This window comes from Uloborus diversus, chromosome 9 (genome assembly GCF_026930045.1).
Source record: "Uloborus diversus isolate 005 chromosome 9, Udiv.v.3.1, whole genome shotgun sequence".
Taxonomy (NCBI): Eukaryota; Metazoa; Arthropoda; class Arachnida; order Araneae; family Uloboridae; genus Uloborus; species Uloborus diversus.
The window spans coordinates 147,069,590-147,089,336 of NC_072739.1; the positions used below are offsets into that span (position 1 = coordinate 147,069,590).

At 32.4% G+C, this 19,747-nt stretch overlaps 1 protein-coding gene across 1 annotated transcript in view; it reads left to right on the top strand.

Moving 5' to 3' along the window:
- LOC129229528 (inactive histone-lysine N-methyltransferase 2E-like) overlaps positions 1 to 19,747 on the top strand; it is an 87,542-nt gene that overhangs the window by 36,663 nt on the left and 31,132 nt on the right. The window contains exons 8-17 of the mRNA XM_054863848.1: positions 1,553 to 1,695; positions 6,499 to 6,543; positions 7,872 to 8,024; positions 9,188 to 9,366; positions 11,019 to 11,133; positions 12,341 to 12,450; positions 12,537 to 12,617; positions 12,701 to 12,833; positions 13,215 to 13,307; positions 14,825 to 15,075. Coding sequence (XP_054719823.1) covers positions 1,553 to 1,695; positions 6,499 to 6,543; positions 7,872 to 8,024; positions 9,188 to 9,366; positions 11,019 to 11,133; positions 12,341 to 12,450; positions 12,537 to 12,617; positions 12,701 to 12,833; positions 13,215 to 13,307; positions 14,825 to 15,075 — 1,303 coding nt within the window. The remainder of the gene's footprint in view (positions 1 to 1,552; positions 1,696 to 6,498; positions 6,544 to 7,871; positions 8,025 to 9,187; positions 9,367 to 11,018; positions 11,134 to 12,340; positions 12,451 to 12,536; positions 12,618 to 12,700; positions 12,834 to 13,214; positions 13,308 to 14,824; positions 15,076 to 19,747) is intronic.

Consider the following 19,747-nt stretch of genomic DNA (forward strand, 5'->3'; position numbering starts at 1 on the left):
TAAATGCTAAGCTGTGAGCATTTAAAAGTGCTCAGCTTATTAACTTTTAGTGGAAACTCAACCAGGACGTGTGATAGTTCTTGAAAAAAACATATTTATCTTGTGTGACATCAAAAAGAGCCTAAGTTAAAAGTAATTTGTTTATTATGGCTATGATATATACTATGACATGTTAAACGAAATATTGAGAATACGTTCTTTGCAATATTAAGTAGCTCATTATACTTTAAATGACTTCTGAAGCAAACATTCTAAGTCAAAGTATGAAACGTTAAACATGTTTAGTTTTGATATTCACGTCAAGAGTAGTAAGCTGAAGCTATTGGCAAAAACGGACAGACTCAACTGAGCTGCCGAAAAAGACAACCAAGTCTGACTTGGGTTGAAATTGAAAGGGGAGAGAAAATGCTGGGAGCTTAAATGCTACTGGCAATTTGCATATTCTGCTGATGCGATCTTGTTGCAAGAAGGAAAGAAAGAACGAGAAAAAAAACTAATGCAAATTAAGGTTGCCAACACTTTTGGAAAATAATTTACCTCCTTTCGTAACAGTAAAACCTATCCTGCGTGGAAACACTAAACATGATTTTCATTTCAAGTTGAATGTTAAGTGATTGTATCAAAGCTGGAATTTGGTCCTTAGTAGCATGATGCTTAACATTCCACTGTATTCAAAATTGCCAACTTCCATTCCATAAAATATAAGATTTTTGAATAGATCGTACAATTGTATGAGACATTACTCATTGTTATGTTTATTATTTTATTTATTATTATTTTTCTTTTTCTGCTTTTTTACGAAACTGTATTAAATGTCGATTTTGCCAGCTTTTGCTTGGAGCGATACTTAGCTAACAAAGTGTTACTTGCATGTACATTGATTATGTTGTAACTGTAAAGTGGAGAGTTAATTTGCTTATTATTTTTTCCCAAAATATATTAAACTTTTAGCTAATCATGAGTTTTCTAAAGTTTAGGCATAAGCATGTATACCAACAGGGAAACCATACCGTTGTGCAGTAATGAGAAAAAATATAAATAAGTAGCAATCCAAAAAGAGTAGTAAAAAATATTTTTGGGTTTGTAAATTATTTACCTTTATGTCCCCATTATCAAATATGAGCTCTTAAAGTCGCCAAATTTAGGGAGTTTCACTGAGTAATGGAAGATATCTTTCATATGCTTTGCAGATGGACATCCTACCTCATGCAGAGGGCGAAATCATTGAGGAGAAATTGATACTTTCAATTGCGAGCCAAGTTAGCAGTTTTCTTTAAATTTTGGCAGATTTTAAAACTTTATATCATGACAACAGGGGCCGGCAAAAAAAAAAAAAAATCGTCAGAAATTGTCTCAATATGCTCTTTTGATTGCTACCTATTTTTATTATTTTTTTTACCCTATATTCGTGCGATTCCCTGGTAAGATCTCAACAGGCTTTAATAGTCACTTTTTTATTTTTTAAAAATCACTTTATGCTCATTTATAAGTGTTAAGGTTATAAATTTTGAAACTTTTTCAAGAAATATTTTGTGTTTTGATTGTTAATTAGACACCTCGGACAGTGAAGAAGAAGGAGGAAATAAATCATCAGAAAGAAGGCCTAAAACACGAAGTAGAAAGAAAAAAAGGGATGGTAAAACTGAAGAAAAAGTTGAGCAACCAACATTAAGAAGAAGTAAACCTGCAACTAAAGTAAATGTTGAATTCTTTATTTGTTATTATTAGTATTATTTCTTGTTTTTGTGTGTGTGTGTGTTTATATGCTATTATGAAACAAATTTCTTCGTCTGTATCGAAAATAACCAAAATTTGTTCAAATGTTCCTTTAAAGACCACAGGTAGAGCCTCTTCTTGGCATGATATTGTTCTTACAAAATGTTTTTTGGCAGTCAATTGTAACTAAACTTAGAATGATTAGTAATGTGCACACGGAGTTACAATTAACACAATAGCATTTTTTTGTATTGAACAAGCAAACTGATATTCTAACCATAGTTAAAAGGTGGTTTTGAATGCTGAAAGCAAAAACAATCACAAGAGAAAGGTGCCAATAACCAAAGATAGAATTCTTCCTTGTCCTCTCCAACTGAAAGCAGATGCTACAAAACAATAACCGCATTCATTACTTGTGAAATAAGATAGGACATTTTCCCATCTAAATGATTTTGATGATTGTCATTTATTCAGAAAATATTTTGGTTTTTAACAAAACTTTTTAAACAATTTTAATTGCTAACATATACTCAAAATGGGCACTATTTGAAACATTAAATGGTGGGGGGGGGGGGGGCAAAAGCTTTCTTGAAACTCCTTGTGATTGCCCATGTGTTCTGTCCCTGTTTGAGGTTCTCGTAGCGCTTTTCAGGATTTTTTCATTTTGTTAGTTTTACTCGTATAATTATTGTACCATAACTTGGACAATGTTAAAACAGGGTTTGTACGCTCCTTCAAAACTCCTCCAATAGTCCTTCATTTGGGAAATCTTTTTGAAGGGCCCTTCAAACTCCTTCATTTTGGTTTGAACTCCTTCAAAACTCCTTCTTTTTTAGTTGAAGACTACATAGTCTTCCTCTATGACAGTAACTTAAAATACATAGTACTTTGATTGACAACTTAATTTGGTCACAAGGGCGAAGGTATAAGGGTGATGAAGGAGTAAAAATATTATTAGATAACTAAGACATTTCATAATTTAAGTAAATCATGCTTAAAAGGAGCTTGACTATTTTTCAAGTTTTATGATTATTGCATTTCCTACCACCACACTCTCAGCGGCAAAATTCGGTTTCTCTTATTATTATTCAAAGATACATAAGCAGATGTACTATATTAAGTGACTGTGTTAAAAACATAATTGTTTAGCAAATGGCAGTTATATTATTGTAAAATGGGTCATCCACCAGTGATGTCATGCCTTGAGAGGGAGACTGGTTCATGAAATTGTGACAAGGGGAAGAGAGAGGGTGACAAGAAGTGGCATCATGCAGTTATTATAAAAATATGTTTATAAAAATGACATGTGACAAGCGGAGGAGTAAGATGAAGTGTGACACTTTGTGATAATGGGGGTTGGGGTTCCAAAGATGTTGGGAAAAAAATTACGACAACATTTAAGGACAGCCCATTAGTATGTACTCCTTCAACATTTCATTTTACTCCTTCAAAACTCCTCCAAAACTCCTTCATTTTAATTTCTGAAATTGAGTACGAACCCTGTAAAAGCAGGGCATAAAACTGGTTAGTATTAGTCAGTATTTAAAAAAATGGTCAGTATTAGTCAGTATTTACAAGATTTAGTCAGTAAAGTCTTTTTTTTTTTTTTGAAAATTTACTAATTTAATTTCAAGATAATATTTACAACCAATTTTGTTTTCATTATCTGAAATGCCAAAAAAAAACCATCCATTGCTAATATAGCAGCCCAATTTTGCCAACCTGGTAGTCTGTTTTACTCCATAAAAATCTTTGCTGTTCTTTTATTGGGTTGTGATGATTTAGTATCATGGAAAACCTAGCTCCCCCCCCCCCACCCCCACCCTTTGATATTGGGTATATTCTTTGAAACATTTTCTTGTTTTTGCCCAAAGTGCAAAGTAAGATGAAGATTTTTTCGAGCAATAAGGTATACATGACAGCTACATTTGTGTAAAATATCGAGATCAGTAAACATTTGTTATGTTTAAATTCTTATTTTAAATTGTTGCCGTCAACTTTCATCATAAGTTCTTTCAGTATAAGGGAACTTAAACCCTGTCCAAAAAATGTAGACATAAACATAAAATACAATTCACAGTAAAAATATGAATAGTAGGATATTGAATTCCATATGTGTATACAAACAATGAACAGTACCTTCAGCACAAGATAAGGTTAATTTATTTGAAATAACATCATGCAGGAGTGCCCACCAAGAGGAGGTGAAAGGGTCATGGCGCAGGTTGCGCCATTGAAATTTTTAGGAAGGTTTGTTTTGAAGGGTATTTTTCTCTTTTTTTTCTGTGTGGGTGGGGGGGGGGGGTCTTATGCAATATTTAGAAGGGATGCACCCTTGATTTTAGGGGGTGGGCACCCCTGCATCATATGTTGAATTTATTTAGAAAACAGGAAATAGGGTATCCCATAGATTTGACATATTTTCTCTTAGGCCAGTGGTGCACAAAAAATGGGGGTCAGATGTGAGGGGTGTTAGGAGGTGGCACCTCTAAAGCTGCTTTTTTTTGGGGTAAAATTAGGCTATATTTTTAGATGTTAGCGAAGTGTTCCTTTACTGATTAAAATATCTCTATAAGTATCTAACGTGGCCCTAAAAATTAGGACTGATGAAAACTGTGAACTTCCCCCTTCTAATTCAAAGTTGCATTCTTATGATTTAGCATAAGAAAGCTAAATTTATTTTTCAATTTGTAACAAGAAAATGAGCTTTCTCGACTATTTGCAAGTAATAGAGGAACATCTTATTCCAATTCAGGATTTGCCAAGTGGACCAATTTGTATTTCAGCAAGACAAAGCTCCAACTGATGCAACCAACTCAACAAATCTGTAGTTCAGCTTGAATAATTTCAATATCATGGAATGGCTATCGGTTAGTCCAATTAAATCCAATGCTAAACATACTGCAACATCAAAGACGATATCCCTTGGTGCTCCCATGTACAATTACAGGTGCAGGGCTCCTCAAGGGCGATCACCTCTCCCTTAAACAGCCCTGCACCTGTAATTCCTCCAAATTGAGGTCCAAAAATGATACTGTAGGCCGTCTTTGGTATGACTTTAAGGAAAGGAATATGGTTCAACTCTCCCTCCTAGAAATTTTTTGGAAGAAAAATTTTAAAAGGGTGATTTTAAAGTCTTTGGTAATATCTGGAGAAAACAAACATAATTATAGCACAAATATATAGATTGTATAATTGTGCTGTAATTACGTTGGTTTTCTCCAGTTATTTCTCAGCACAGAGTTATTTCTCAATCTTTGTGATGTTAGTGTTTGAGAAAGGAATGGGTTCAGTGACTTTCTTCTGGTAGTTTTGCAAATCTGAAGTTCAGAAAGGGGTAATTTTAGACGACCTTCAATGTTGTTAGGAGGAGGGGGATCTGAAACATTTCCCCAGAATTATTACGAAATTAAATTTAAAAAACGAAATTTTAGAGTAGATGTAGATCAGAAATGTTAGAGAGGTAATGGTGAAAAAAAAAAACAATCGCCTGCTCCTTGATAAATTTCTGGATCCGCCCTTGGGCAACATTGGGCACTAAAATTATAAGAAACTGGAAGCCAATATTTTTCGACACAGGAATAACTTGATACTTATGATGAAAAACCATATGTTTGAAATAACTAGAGGTAATGGAAACACAATTTCGTACTTTCCTTTGTTTCTCAACCTTAAAAAAAAGTTCATAAATGAAAAAGTGTTTATGATAATGGGACATCCTATTTTCTAGTTTTTTAATAAATTCAACACATGGTGTTTTTAAAATAAATCGCCCTAACTTGTGTTTTACATACTGTTTATCATTGTACGTATATATGATATAATCCCTCCATTCGTATTTTTACTGTTGTGTTTTATGTTTGTGTCTTTACTTTTGGGACAGGGTGTAGGTTTTTTACATGCCAAAATTTTGCTTATTAGTAATTAAAACAATCTTCTAAATGTGTTTTGAGTTTTATTAAAAGATGTTTTTAACTAAAAATTAATGAAAATAAGTGTATAATTTATGTATTTTTCCCACTTTGTATTTCCTAATTTCAGAATTTTTCTTAAAGTTTTCCACTGAGTTTTCAAGAAAAAAAAAGACTGCTCTCAATCATTTAATAATATTTTAAGCAGTTGCAAATTTTTTAAATTTATTTTTCTAGTTTCAGAAAAGTTTTATTCATTATACAATAAATATATGAATTAAACTTAACTTTCTGTCACAATTTGTACCAAATTAGCTGTATATTATGTTGCTGCGTATTGCAAACAAAGCTAGTAGTCGATTTCACTAAGCATGATACTCTTTTTTGTTATGCCAAAGTTTGTTAATTTTTTAAATTTTAGTCAGTATATGGTCAGTATTTAGTGAGTATTTTATAAAATTTGGTCTGTAAAGTCAGTATTTTTGCCCCTCCAAACAGTTTTACCCTCTATAAAAGTCGTAATAATTAATTGAGACTATATTTTTAAAAAATACAAAGAAGCAATTTCTTGTTAATCTTTTTAATTAGAAGTACTTTTTATCACAAAACATAATCCAGTTTTATCGGAAGAAACAATTCTCTGTTCATGCTAAAAAGAAATTTTTTTACATCCTTATCATTTTTATATGCACTTATGAAATCTAAAAAGATTTTGAACTTGTGTACTTAGATATAGATTTTTTTTTCAATGGCTCACTTTTAATTTGTATTTTTACCCATTATAGTAATAGACTCCAGTGAATTTGTTTGTATTATATGAAAAAGGTCTAACAATTGTCTGATAATGCATTTTTTTCTAAATTTTTTACAGCCTTCAAAAGATCGAATGGAGATGAAGCGCTCAAAATTGAGAAGGGTAATTATTTTTTTTTTAAAATAAGTTTTTAAAAAATGAAATCAAAATTGTTAATAAAAAATATCAGTTTTTTTTGTTGTTAAAGTCTCCACAGCTTGGGACTAACAATTGAACATTGTGGGCTTGTTTTCCACAAAAAATTAAACATGGTTCCCCAGGCGCTGAATTTGATTGTTGGGGTCTTAATTTTTTGCAACTTGCTATGCAGTGCTTATGAGACTTTCTGGCAGTCATGGGTCCTTCTCTTTAATAGCATCTTAGTTTTCAATTCCTTTATTAAATTCTATAGCCTCAACTTAGTTCTAATATTTAAAAGATGCATGAAAATTTTCTGTATTTTGTTGGATACCCAGACTTACGCCATTACAAAATTCTATCATACATTATATTTCGATGTCTTATATCTCGAAAATGAAAAAGTTGCAAAAAGTTAGCCCCCCCCCCCTCCCCCGCATCATCGGATTCAGCACCCACAATATACATAAAACTATGTTTAAAAGTTCTTTCTCAAAAAAAAAAGTCCACGTCATTCCCTTTTAAGAAATTTGAATTTGGTATTTATTTAAGGTTCAGGTCACTGATTTGTTTACGCATTTTGTAATGTTAGGTTTAAAAATATCATCATTATTTTCAAAAGAATTATTGCTCTTTCTTTTGTATAAATAATTAAAATATTGTGATATACAATGAAACTATTCTAAGTTTTTTGTGTTTTTTAATTCAATCTTTCTTTTTTATCATAACCTTTTGTTCATTGCTACGTTGGCTATTTATTTAGAAATTTGCATAAGCTGTTTGCATGATCTTACTCAATGCTTTAACTTTAAAAAAAACACATACAAATTTAAACTATATCTGGAAGCAATGAAATGTAGACTACAGTGTTTTATTATTATTGTCCTTGGACTCATTGTTAGCCCTTTGATGACCATAAGCTTTGCAGTAGATTATGAAAACTTGTAATGTTAAAAAAAAAATTTAAAAAAATGACAGTATATTTTTAAGATTTTTTTTTTTTTTTTTTTTTTTGCTATTATAAAAATTCTTATGTCTCTCTCAATAACATAGAAAAAATATAATTAAAAATTATCTGCAGTTAATTTTATACCTAAGAGACACATGTCCCATGGCCCTCAAAGGGCTAAGAAGTGCATTTAACAAACCTCTTTATTGAAAAGGCTCAACGTAGAAAGCAAAGTTCAGGGTTCTACTCTCCCGATGATTCCTTTCTATTAGCGAAAGTTTTATTTTAAATTAGTGAATTTGTTTTAACTTAGCTTTAATTAGTTTTGATTTATTTTCAAAACTTTTAATCTGTTTTGTAACAGACGAAAAACAAAGAAAGTACAAGTACAGCAGATGAAGAAGCTCAAGATGCCTGGGAGTACAGTCTTGAATGGTGTGAGAAAAATTTTGAAACTGCTATGAGCAATCAATATACCCCAGAAGTGCAACACATTGCCCAATTTTTACCTACTAAAGTAAGTTATACATTCATTTGCATTAATTTACTGTAGATTAGCATTGAATTGCATTTACAGGGTTATACTTTTTCACTGCTCTTTGTTTACACATTCTAACAAAAAACATTCCTCACACAGGCATTGCTGCCAAAAATGTAACGCCAATGAATTAAGATTGCCAAAAAAGTTTTTTTCAGACTTTAAAAATTCTTTTATTTTAAAACCAAATTATACACATATTATTGCATCAGAGCAACAGTAAGACATCTAATCCCTGGAATAACACTAAGATATCCTGCTGTTGCTCTGAGGCGACAAAATATATTTTGAAATCTATTGTTTTTTTTGCATTGCAATGTTGTTTGTTACAAAAGTAATTTAAGATTTTTTTTTTTTTTTTTTTGACAAATAATGAAATAATTTGGAATTAAGTTACCTTGTGTGTGCGCATAAATAAATATTTACATTATTTCATAATAGTTAAAATGTTGTATTCATTCATTAAATCCTAAGTTCTTGATTAGAGAATAGCTCAGTATGACTGATTGTTAAAAGGTTTCAATATGTTTTACATAAATATGTCTATTATTTATGTAAGTAAAACTACATTACTTCTTTACTATTACTTGTTATTCTTGCAGCAACAATTATACTGCTTGAAAATTTAGTACAAAATCATTTCCATATAAACTTTTTTGTTTTATCATGATTAGATTTTTCTGTAAGAGTTTTTTATTAATTTCGTAGAATTCTTATGCTAACTGGTTGCTGGAAGTAAAGTATTTGCTTTAGATTTTCTCTAATATTTCCCTGCAGATAATTTAATGTGCTATTTTTACTAAAAAAAAAGGAGCATCTTTTCAAAATATATTTTGAATTAACAACTTAAAATGTTTTAAACACTTAAGTTTTATTTAAAATACAATGGTTTTCAAGTAGAGCAAAGAATTGTAACCATTATCATTGGTAACTTAAATCAGGGAAATTTGGTGAACTTAATGAGGGAAAAAATTTTGTTCTTGTTGCCACCTTGTGCAAAATTTTATTCAGATCAGCGATTCACACTAGGGTGGGGTTATTTGTTAGTGTTACTGTACTAATTGAACTCTAATCAAATCTTAGTCCTTATACCTTACACTTTACTCTTTTATAACTTATTAATGATTGCTTTTTTTTTCTAGGGCCATGAAAAAGCTTTCCATAATGAGCTGCAAATTCGGAAATGTAGAGTTGTTGAAGATAGTGTGAAAAGACTTATATGTATGTGTGACATCCCAAGGGACCAGCCTCTTATTGAGTACAAAGGAAAATTCCTATTAGCTTCACAATTTCATGAAATTCACCCATTGTACAACAAAAAGTTAGTATTTTGTTTAAAATACCATAAAGTGAAAAAGCAATTAAAAAAAACCTAAAAATCAGTGGCCCGTTGAAAAGACTATTTGATCAAGGGGGCACTTTTGCTCTGTAAAATTTATTACACTGTTTGAAAAATAAAGTGTGCCCACTTTCCCCAAGTGTAAAACCTGTATGAACTAGTCACGTTGAAAAAGACTAAACCATTGTTAAATGATGCAAAATTGATAATATGCTGTTATGAAAGCAAAAATGAATGCTACTTTAAAAAGGTTTTTTTTTAAATTAAATATTTGGTATCATTGAATATTCTGTGATTTGAAAGAATTGTTTCTCTTTCAAACATATATTTTTAAATTTAATTTAATATGCATGTCTGTACAAGTTTTACATTAAATTCTGTCGAACTTTGTTATCACATCACCCGTGAGACTACAAAGTGTTGTTATAACCAGAGCGATGTTTTACCCGAAATAGTTTAAAAATGCATAGTCAAACAATGATTTATTTGCAATACAATTACAGATTAAGTGAATGAATTAATAAATGAATTGTTATGAATTAGATTCAATTAATGTAGTTTTTCTCTAAAATTCTTTCCAGTTAAGGTTTGAATAACAACGTGTTTACACAATTGATTTTTTTACGTGAAAAAAAAGTGCTTTCTGTAATTATGAGTAAGAAAGAAACCAATTTTAAAACATCACTTTAGACTGCAATCTAATTAGATTCTGACAGCTTTTCTTCACCTTTCTAACGTAGGGGGAATGCTTTATAAGTATTTTTATATACTTTAAGGTTGAATGTGCATCATCAACCTAATAAAGAGCCCAGTGTTATTTCTTTCTCTCTTAAGAGAAGCTTGCATTGGCAAAATACAGCTAAAGGTAACTGCGTTCTTTTTCTCCTGCTAGCTCCCTAGTCCAGTTTTAAAATCCATCTGCTTTGCATTCCTTTTGATTCATCCTCACGTTATAGGTTAAAATCTGTTTCAGAACCTTTACACCCCCCCCCCATTCTTGAGATGGTTTGTTTATGGTATAATAAAACACAAGTTTCTTACTGCTTGTAAAAAATGCCTACAATACTTTTTGACTGTGGAAATATTTTAATTGTAAGGAGAAAATGAATCCTGTATAAGCCATTGACATGGTCCAATCAACCTAAAATGTCATGGTAGCCGGAGTTTTACAATAGGTCAATGCGATTAAATAAGGAACTACGTAATTAAGATTATATGCCACAAGTTCGAGACTTTGAAAAAGTGATGTGATCCGGAGTGTCGTAAAATCTGGATGTTGTAGTGATGACATTTGACTGCATTCTAAAAACCTTTTTAAAATTAAACAATTTTGTTTTATTTAAAAATATATATATATATAATGCAAAAGCTATCAATCAAAATTTATTTCCTCATCAATTACTCTAAAATTTTGACTTGGTTGCATAATCTTTTAATAAAGTTGGCAGGATATGAGGATATCTGTTATTAATATTTTTTTATGCTCTTTTCTTTTATTTAAAGCATAATGAATTAAGTATTGAACTCAATGAGGAATGTTTGAAATTGCCATCTTTTCTTCTTTTTTTTTTTTCTTTGATAATATTTTAAATTATGAATATGGCAGTTTTGAAAATCATTTTGAATTTTTGCAGGCTTTATCCTTATGTTATGTTTTATCATCTAAATAAAGAAGAAATTTGTATAGATTCATCTATATATGGCAATGATGCCAGATTTGTCCGAAGATCCTGCAAACCTAATGCTGAAGTAAGTGAAAAAATAAATCCTACTTTTATTTTATGTTCAAATCAATTCAAAAGCTCATAATGCGAGTTTTGAAACACCGCTGCTCATATGTTATCAACAAAGTTTGAAATCCGTCATTCTGTAGATGGCCTAGACACTATATATAATGTCTAAAATTAGCCAGCAGTGTATGAAACAATTCATATTTCGTATTTCCTAGGCAAAATGAGGAACCGGCAAAGTATGAAATCCATCTCAGATTGTCTTACTATTCTATTGCTATATTGTCCAATTATATGTGAAATAAATTTCCAAGCCCTACCATGTTGCAACAAATAGGCTAATTTTAATTTCATATTTTTTATATGAAACTTTTGATTTTCCTTGATAAAAAAAGAAGGCATAAAATGTGCTTTGTTCAAGGTTAATTTTTCTTGTTGTATTTTAAACAATTTTTGTTTGAATGCCATTATTATTTTTTCTGAATAATGTGATTCATATAAAAGCCTTATCAGGACCTTTTTTCATACTTTGCCAGAATAGCATTTGTCATTCTATAGAATGCCTAGGTGTCTTTTACTCTAGGTACCTAATGCCTGGGGAAGGTTTGTAACACTTCTCATATTTTGCCTAAAAGTGTCCAGTATTATATGCAGTACTGGATATTCTGTTGAATGCCAGCGTTTCACGATTGGGCGGCAAGTAACATATATATTAATTTAAATTTTAGTACTTAATTTGAGCTTTTAAATGTAGAATGTTTACCACCTGCCTGCTCAAACTTTAACCAATTTTTCACGCAAGGGCGCCCATATAGGGGGTCAAGTGGGGGCTCAAGGCCGCATATGGGCACCCTTGTTTCCACTATGTTTATTCATATGACATCTGTGCTTGTGAATATTTATATATCATCGTCTCCGAGCAAGTCTATTCCCTGGATATCTTGATGCTTTTCCTGGAATTAGATGTCTTAGTGTTGCTCTGATTCTTAAATATATGTAATAAAAGGAATGTTTGAAGTATTTTCTGTCACTATGGAATTTTATTTCAAGGGATTCTATAGCTAATCTCTGTGTATGTCTCTTCATTCTCAAATTCAAAAACTTTTAGCTATACTAAAGTTGTGTTTTAAATAATAACTCTTTTGATTCATTAACTGTTTTGTATACTTAAAATAATGTTTTTGTTAAATAGATTTCTTTTAAAAATTGATTTTTTTTTTTTTTAGATTCGTCATATTGCTTACAATGGAAACTTGCATTTGTACCTTTCATCAACTAAAGTGATTTTCAAAAACGATGAAGTCACACTCCCTCTTGAAATTCCTACTAAGGAAAGGTATCTATATACGTATACACATTGTTATTACATTTTTTTTTTCATTTCCAATTGAATTAATGATTTAAAAAACATTTATTTCATAGCATGAAAGACATTGAATGTGCTTGTGGAACAGATGATTGCTTAGTGAAACCTACTAAAAATAATGGAGCATTAGATATGGGGTAAGAAAAACTTTTCTTAAACTATTATTATGAACAAACACTATGAAAATAGATTGTGTAACTTTTCTTTCTCAAACTTTTAGGTTCAATCATGATAGGAAAAGGAAGCGAAGAATGACATCATCTGCTGATGATGATAGTTGCCACTCATTTTCTGGAACTTTCCCAGCAAAATCCAAAGTATCCCCCATAAAAAATTCCATCCTCACAAATCAAGTAAATTTTTTATGCAAATATTACATTATCTTTTTCCTCTAGCGGGCATTTATGCAAATGCCAAGTATTATGATTTGTCTGTAATTGTAATGAATTTAAAATCTTTGAATAAAATTCTATTTGCATGCACCTAGATTCCTTTGTTGCATGTGTGTGCATAATTTATCTTGTTTATTATTTGTGCTAAACAAATATAGCAAATTTAATCTTCTAAAAGGGGTAACGTAGAATGGTAGTAATTAAATTTTGGTTCAATGTTTTTTTTTAATGTTAAAATTAATGAGCAATTTTCTTCTTTTTCGTAATGAAAAAATAATAATTTAACCTGTCTAGATATGTCAATTGGAAATAATATTAAATCATTTTGCTATTGTTTTCTAGGTTGCAATCCCTGTACCATGTGAACAGTCAGACATTAAAGGGCCTTCTGATTTGGAGACAGAGGAACAGCTCTGTGAAAGAAGGAAAAAAATGGTTAGACACATAGAAAATTTTTAATTTCTTAACTTGATAAATTTAAAAAAAATGAATGAATAAAGTAAACAACCTTTTTACTCTACAAATTCATTCAGATAAATTGAAAATACAGTGAGAACCCCACATAAGCGAGCCCGGGACATAGCGATCTCCCAGTTGTAGCAAACCTTTTAAAGGTACAAACTGCGGTCCTATTTCGTTAATGCGATTTCAGACGCTTGTGACTATCTCTAAATGCTAGAGAATCGGTTAAAGTGATCCACACACACACAAATTCAAACTTTTCATCATTTTGTGAAAAAACTGAGAAAGACATATCATTTGTGAGCGAACCTGATTTAAAAAGTGAATTTACTTCAAACAAACTTTATTGGACAGAATTTCTAACTTTGAACCTATACAAAAAGCTTTTCTGGTTTTATGAACTTCAGTATTTTCTAAACAATTCAAAAACCTTTGATGATACTAACTTGACTGTGGACTCATCTTCTGCTGAGTCTGCTGGTCAAATAGAGATAGAGGATTTTAGTTCTGGACCTTCTATTTATGCTACAAAGGCTGCTGTCTATGTTTTTTGACACTGAAACTATAGGTAAAAGTATTGCGAATTTGTTTGCAATAGTTGACTAAAAATTGGCAAAATACATTTTAAATCCAAAAGCTTGCAACCGGAAATCATTTCTTTCTCCTATGCTACACAAAATTTTTATAGAAGGTAAATTTTTACAGTAAGCTTATTATAGAGTACAATATAATGCATACATTTCTCTTCATTGCTTCAATTACTAATAGAAACATCGTGTATGTTCATAAAAGAAGTATCTGAGTTAATTCAGACTTTTTTTTCTCTTTTTGAAAAATCGGATGTAGCGAGCCCTCGGCTATAGCGATTCCTCAAGTTGATCAGTTGAGGGTTCATTATAGCAAGGTTTGACTGTAGTATGAAGTGGTATGAATTTTTTTAAGTACCAGTATCTTATTGTTCATAATCACTATTTTATTTGTTCCCTTCACATATAAAATTATTGTCCCTAATATTAAATATATGATAAATTTAAATTAAAGATGTGCTAATTTTATCCCACCTAGCCCTATAATGTTTAAAATGTATTTATTTTATTTTATTTTTTTCAAACCCTCTTTGGAAATGTAGCAAATACTTTCTTAGTAACTTTGAAACATTTTTAATGACTATACATTCTTCATTTTTTTGATATAAAATTACTTTAAATACTATCTTCTTTTAATTCGAGATGGAAATATTTTGAGTTTACTCCATCTTTTTCTACTAAGATCCTTCCTTCTTTATCATGAACTACTTTGATTTTATTAATGTTTATAGTATCTATTAAATGATGAAATGGGCCAATATTGAAAAAAAAAAATCTTTAAAATTATAAATAAAATTCATATTTATTACTTTCTACCCTGTTTAAAAAAATGTGTGAAACATGAGAAATATTTTTGAGAAAAAATTGTTCTGTGTAGCTAATTTTTTGAAATATAATATTTAGACAAGGGAAGAACGAAAACTTGATGCAATAATGAGAGCTTTTGATCAAATGGAAAAGGCGGAAAAGAGACGCCAGCAAGCATTAGAAAGAATGAAAGCTCATCAACCAAAGCTTGAAGATTCTACAGAGAAACCCGAAATTACTACCCCTGTTCCAAACGAAGATGAAACACAGTCAGTTGCCCCAAATTCGGAGGTACCAACAGGAGATGAGGAAAAACCAGTCAACCAAACTTCAAAACCCAAAAAAAGGTAAGAACAACCACTTAAAAATCATAATTCGAAGTTACAGGTGTTAAAAAGTTTAATTTCTAGGGGTTTTTTTTTTTTTTTGAAATTTTGCTTTAAGGTTCATGATGAAACTAAGATATACAGGGTGTACCAAAAGGTTGTGGTCTGTCATATCATGATGAACAAGATTTACATAGGAACTTTTGTCCAAAAATTCAAACTGAGACTGCTAGTGGGCGATAAGTGCAGGTTTGGATGAGGAGAAAGAAAATAATATCAACAGCGGTGTTAATATGGTTTTTATTACAAAACATCATTACATCACAGCACAAATGTTCAAAATTCCTTCCATTTGCCACAATGTACATTTCACTGCGTTGTCAAGAGCGCCTATATAGGGGGCAAGGGGGGGCTCGACCCCCCCCCCTTAGAAACTAGAACTTCCTTGCTTTTAATACTTTTTTCTTTGCAAAAATGTAAAAACATCTCTTCTCCAGCCATTAATGAATAAGTTATTAAAAATTTCAAATTTTAATAACTCTAATCTGTCTTGAAATTGGTTTCCATGGGGAAAATATCCTGCTAAACCATGATTAAAATATCTGAGCCCCCCCCCCCCCCTCCCTTTACAATTTTGTGTATGGGCGCCCATGGACGTCGCGCGCATGGATTCACGAACCCATTCAAATTGGCCAGGAGTGTCACGGACACGTGCTGCCGCTTCCACGATCCTGGCGATAAGATTCATGTCCAATGTTAGGGGTGTCTCGTACATCATGGACTTCATGTGTCCCCTAAGATTAGGGGGGATCCAGGGGATTGCAGCAGCCATTGGCCTGATCTGCTTTACCGATCCAGGGATTAGGATAAGTCCTATCGAGGTAGTCTCGAACAGCGTAGCTAAAGTGGGCAGGTGCTCCATCATGCTGAAACCAGATGTTCTGGCGTTTAGCGGCTCGAACGTCGCCCATCAGATCCGGCAAAACTCTTTCTAAGAAAATGCGATAGGTATTTCTGTCGGAGTGATCAGGTAGAAGGTAAGGGCCAATCAACATGTCACCAATAATATCAGCCCAAAAGTTTACTGTGAAACATTTTTGATGTGCTTGGACACATGTTCATCTTGGGTTTTCATATGCCCAGTGGCGTACCGAGACAGATGGGGGCCTGGGGCGCTACTCGAAATGGGGGCCTACCTGGTATTAAAACTGAAGTTTCTCAAACTATGTGTACGTACCATATATTACAGTAATTACTTTAAGTGGTACATTTTTACATATTTCAGGTAGTGTTGGTTTGATTTCAGACACTATTGTAAATACCACAGTAAAACACATGGTTTTAAGTAAAATTAAGTAAATACTATATTTGTAATAAAATTGTGCTTTGTCAGAAAATATCGAAAACAGAAAAAAGTCCTAAAATTATATAGTATCTTAATAATTTATTGCATCTGAACATCCAAGTACAGTGAACAGAAACGTTTAGGCATTCCAGATTTAATTAATTTTAGGATAAAAATTGGATTTACAGAAAAAAAAACCCTTTACTATTCCTTTGAGTAAGACACACCAGGGACCTTTTTACCTGATAACATCACCTAATCTCAGAGAAAAATATTTTTAAAACATGCTTACCTAAATAAGGATGAAATTCACACGTTCACAGTCTAAATAAAACTTTTCTGCTAGGTCTCACTCACAAAAAAAAAACGCTCTTTATGTTCTTCAGACAAAAAAACTCTGGTATGATCCTATACTTGCCTGGCGTGTTTGATAGAAGTGGAGAAAACGCTCCGCGCGGCTTCGCTGGTAGAATTAAAAATATTTAATGTTCGACAGAAATTGAAACAAAAAAATTTTGCGTATGCGTGGGTTTAACTAACTAATCCGATTTCTAAAGCAAAGAGAGTAATTTCCCCCCGATTATCGGACAAAGGGCTAGGAACTATTTCTTTTGCTTGGCCGCAGCTCATTTCTCCATAGTCAAGTAAACTTGCAATCGAGTATAGAATGGATGGGAGGAGGTATTATGCAGTCAAGGTCAAAAGTCCCGAAGGATTGACCAATTAAACAGTTTTACGCTGTCGAAAGGTGCACAGCAAAAAGGAAGTCCCCTTTGCTTGAGTCAGAAGGGGTCCGATAAAAAAAAAATATCTGACTGATTTTTCCAACGCCACAAAGGATAGACAACTTCTCATTTAGGAATGGATTTTCTTGGTTATATGTTTGAATTTGGTTTCAAAAATAGTGTATGAATTAAGACTAGACCATCGTAGTCTTACACAAAACAGAACATGAAACAGATATTTTAGCGGTATACTGTAATGATTAAAAATTATAAACGTGCATCTGTTATGCATTAGTTTTTTTTTTTTTTTTATAAATTGTTTGAAAAAAAAATGCATAAAACTTTGCTGAAAGCACTTAACAAAATAAAAGCAAATGATTTTTATAGGTTTAGTTAATTTAAAAATTTGGGGCCCCCATTAAATTCGTGGCCCAAGCGCTCATGTGCCTTTGTACACTAGGACGGGTCACCATGAAAAATAGTCATATTTAACAAAATTTATGATATATACTGGCATATATAGGTAACTGATTAATATTTCTAATCATGATGTATATGACAGATCTACTGGAAAAAATAAGATACAATTTCGGGGCTTATGTCAAAGTGGGGCCTGTGGGACATAATTTGCCCTCTCTTTGTTTAGGCAAGAGTCACTGAGAAAATATTCATTCTACATAAAAAGTCAACTTTTTATTTATCTAAACCATGCATAAGGCACGTCTGGCAAAAAAGAAAACGAATTAAAATTTTGGGGCCTATGTCAAAGCGGGGCCTGGGTATCATAAACCCTCCATTGATCCCGAAGAGGTATTGATTGTATCCATGAACAAATATTTGGTCTTTAAAAAAATTATGATTTATTAAGCCAACTTGTTTAAGCATTCAAACCAAGATATGCGACAATATTGGTGAAAACCAAAAATTGAGATTTGGGGGTCTATGTCAAAGCGGGGCCTGGCATATCCACCACTGCATATGCGCATTCCTTGCATGTTGTGCAGGTTCAGGACACTATCCTGCGTAAAGCAGGATTCATCGGAAAACAAAATCCAGGATGGAAAATTTGACTGTGCAACCCGCTGTTGCAAATAACAGCATGAGAATGCAATGCGTTTGGGATAATCGTCAGTGCGCAATGCCTGTACCTTTTGGAAGTGGTCAGGGTGTTGCATGTCCTCGTGCAGTATGCGCATTTTGGTGGAAAGACCTACACCCAAGACACGTTCGCCTGCTTGGAGACTTGTTTACGGGTTGATGGCCAACTCCTGTAGCACGGCTTCCTCTACGACTGGTGTACCTGTAGTACATTCTCGACCGATGTGGCTAGGTACTTCGAAAGCTCCTGATTCACGCAGTATGCGGTGCAATTGTCCAAACTGTTAGATTTTTAATTTAAACTTTCACAAAAAGTGAAAGAATCACTTAATTTGAAAAAGGAAAAAAATTAAAAATACGTTTTTGCATCATGCAGAATCAATCCGTTTCTATGTAAACATTGCATCACGTTGTGACGTCATTTGTGCGATCGGTTGCGATAACTCAGTCAAATGAATGAACTTTTGGGTGAACCGAGTCACCAGTTCATTGTACCTTATAACCGTGAGAATTTTTTGTAGATTGAGTTACTTTTTGATTGGCAACATATCTTTAACTTTCTTGCATTGGCAACACACCTTGTGTTTTGCATATTCTTAATTTGAAAGCCATGTGAAGACTTTAAATACTTCGAGCGATCTCTTTCTCTCTCTCTCTCACTTCACATAGCCGTAATGTGTTGCACGTAGTAATTTATCGTGACTTCGTGATGTCTGCCAGTGCTCTTTACTCCTGGCAGGTCGTAATACAACGTGATGTCAATTTTAAAGTTATAAAACGCCTTTAGGCCTATTTTGTGTGTCACGGTAATGCCTTATATTCCTTGGAATCAGCATGTTCGTAAACTGAATGTTTCGTTGTATAATAGCGGCTAATATATGTTTATTTTTCAAAATATTCTTTTAATATCAATGAAGATGTTGTTCAACAACTTGAGAAATCTTTTGAAGATAATAAATACAGATTTTCCTTGAGGAAAAATGCTCCACGTGTTTTTCTTTTTCTTCAACTTCAGGCTGTGGACATGTTTTGCAAGTTCACTTCTACTAGCGGTGTAGTAAGTCTAATTTCACTACACTTAATGCTCACACAAACAAAACATGACTTGGCTGACGTTTGTTTGGGAAACGCTTAAAGTACATCCATGCCGCGATTCGTTCATTTCCATCAGCGGTATTATATACGTAATGCATGTTGGCCATTTCTGCATTACTAAATTCATTCATCCTTTTCCTTCAATGTCCACACCTGAACTGATTTTTTTTCCCACTCTCCCGTTTTCGTGCAATTATCACCCTCTAGTGGTCGCAATTTGAATAATCGGACACAATTTCCTATGTAAATCTTGTTCACCATGATGTGACAGACCAGCATGTTCAGAAACAACTTTTTGGGACACCTTGTATACGTGTTGATTTAGATATTTATACTGGGTCATTCTATGTCAAGTGATCCAAAGTTTTTTCATTGCAAAGTTATTTCATTGAACCAGGAAAAGTCGGGAGATTTCAGAAATCGTCTTGAA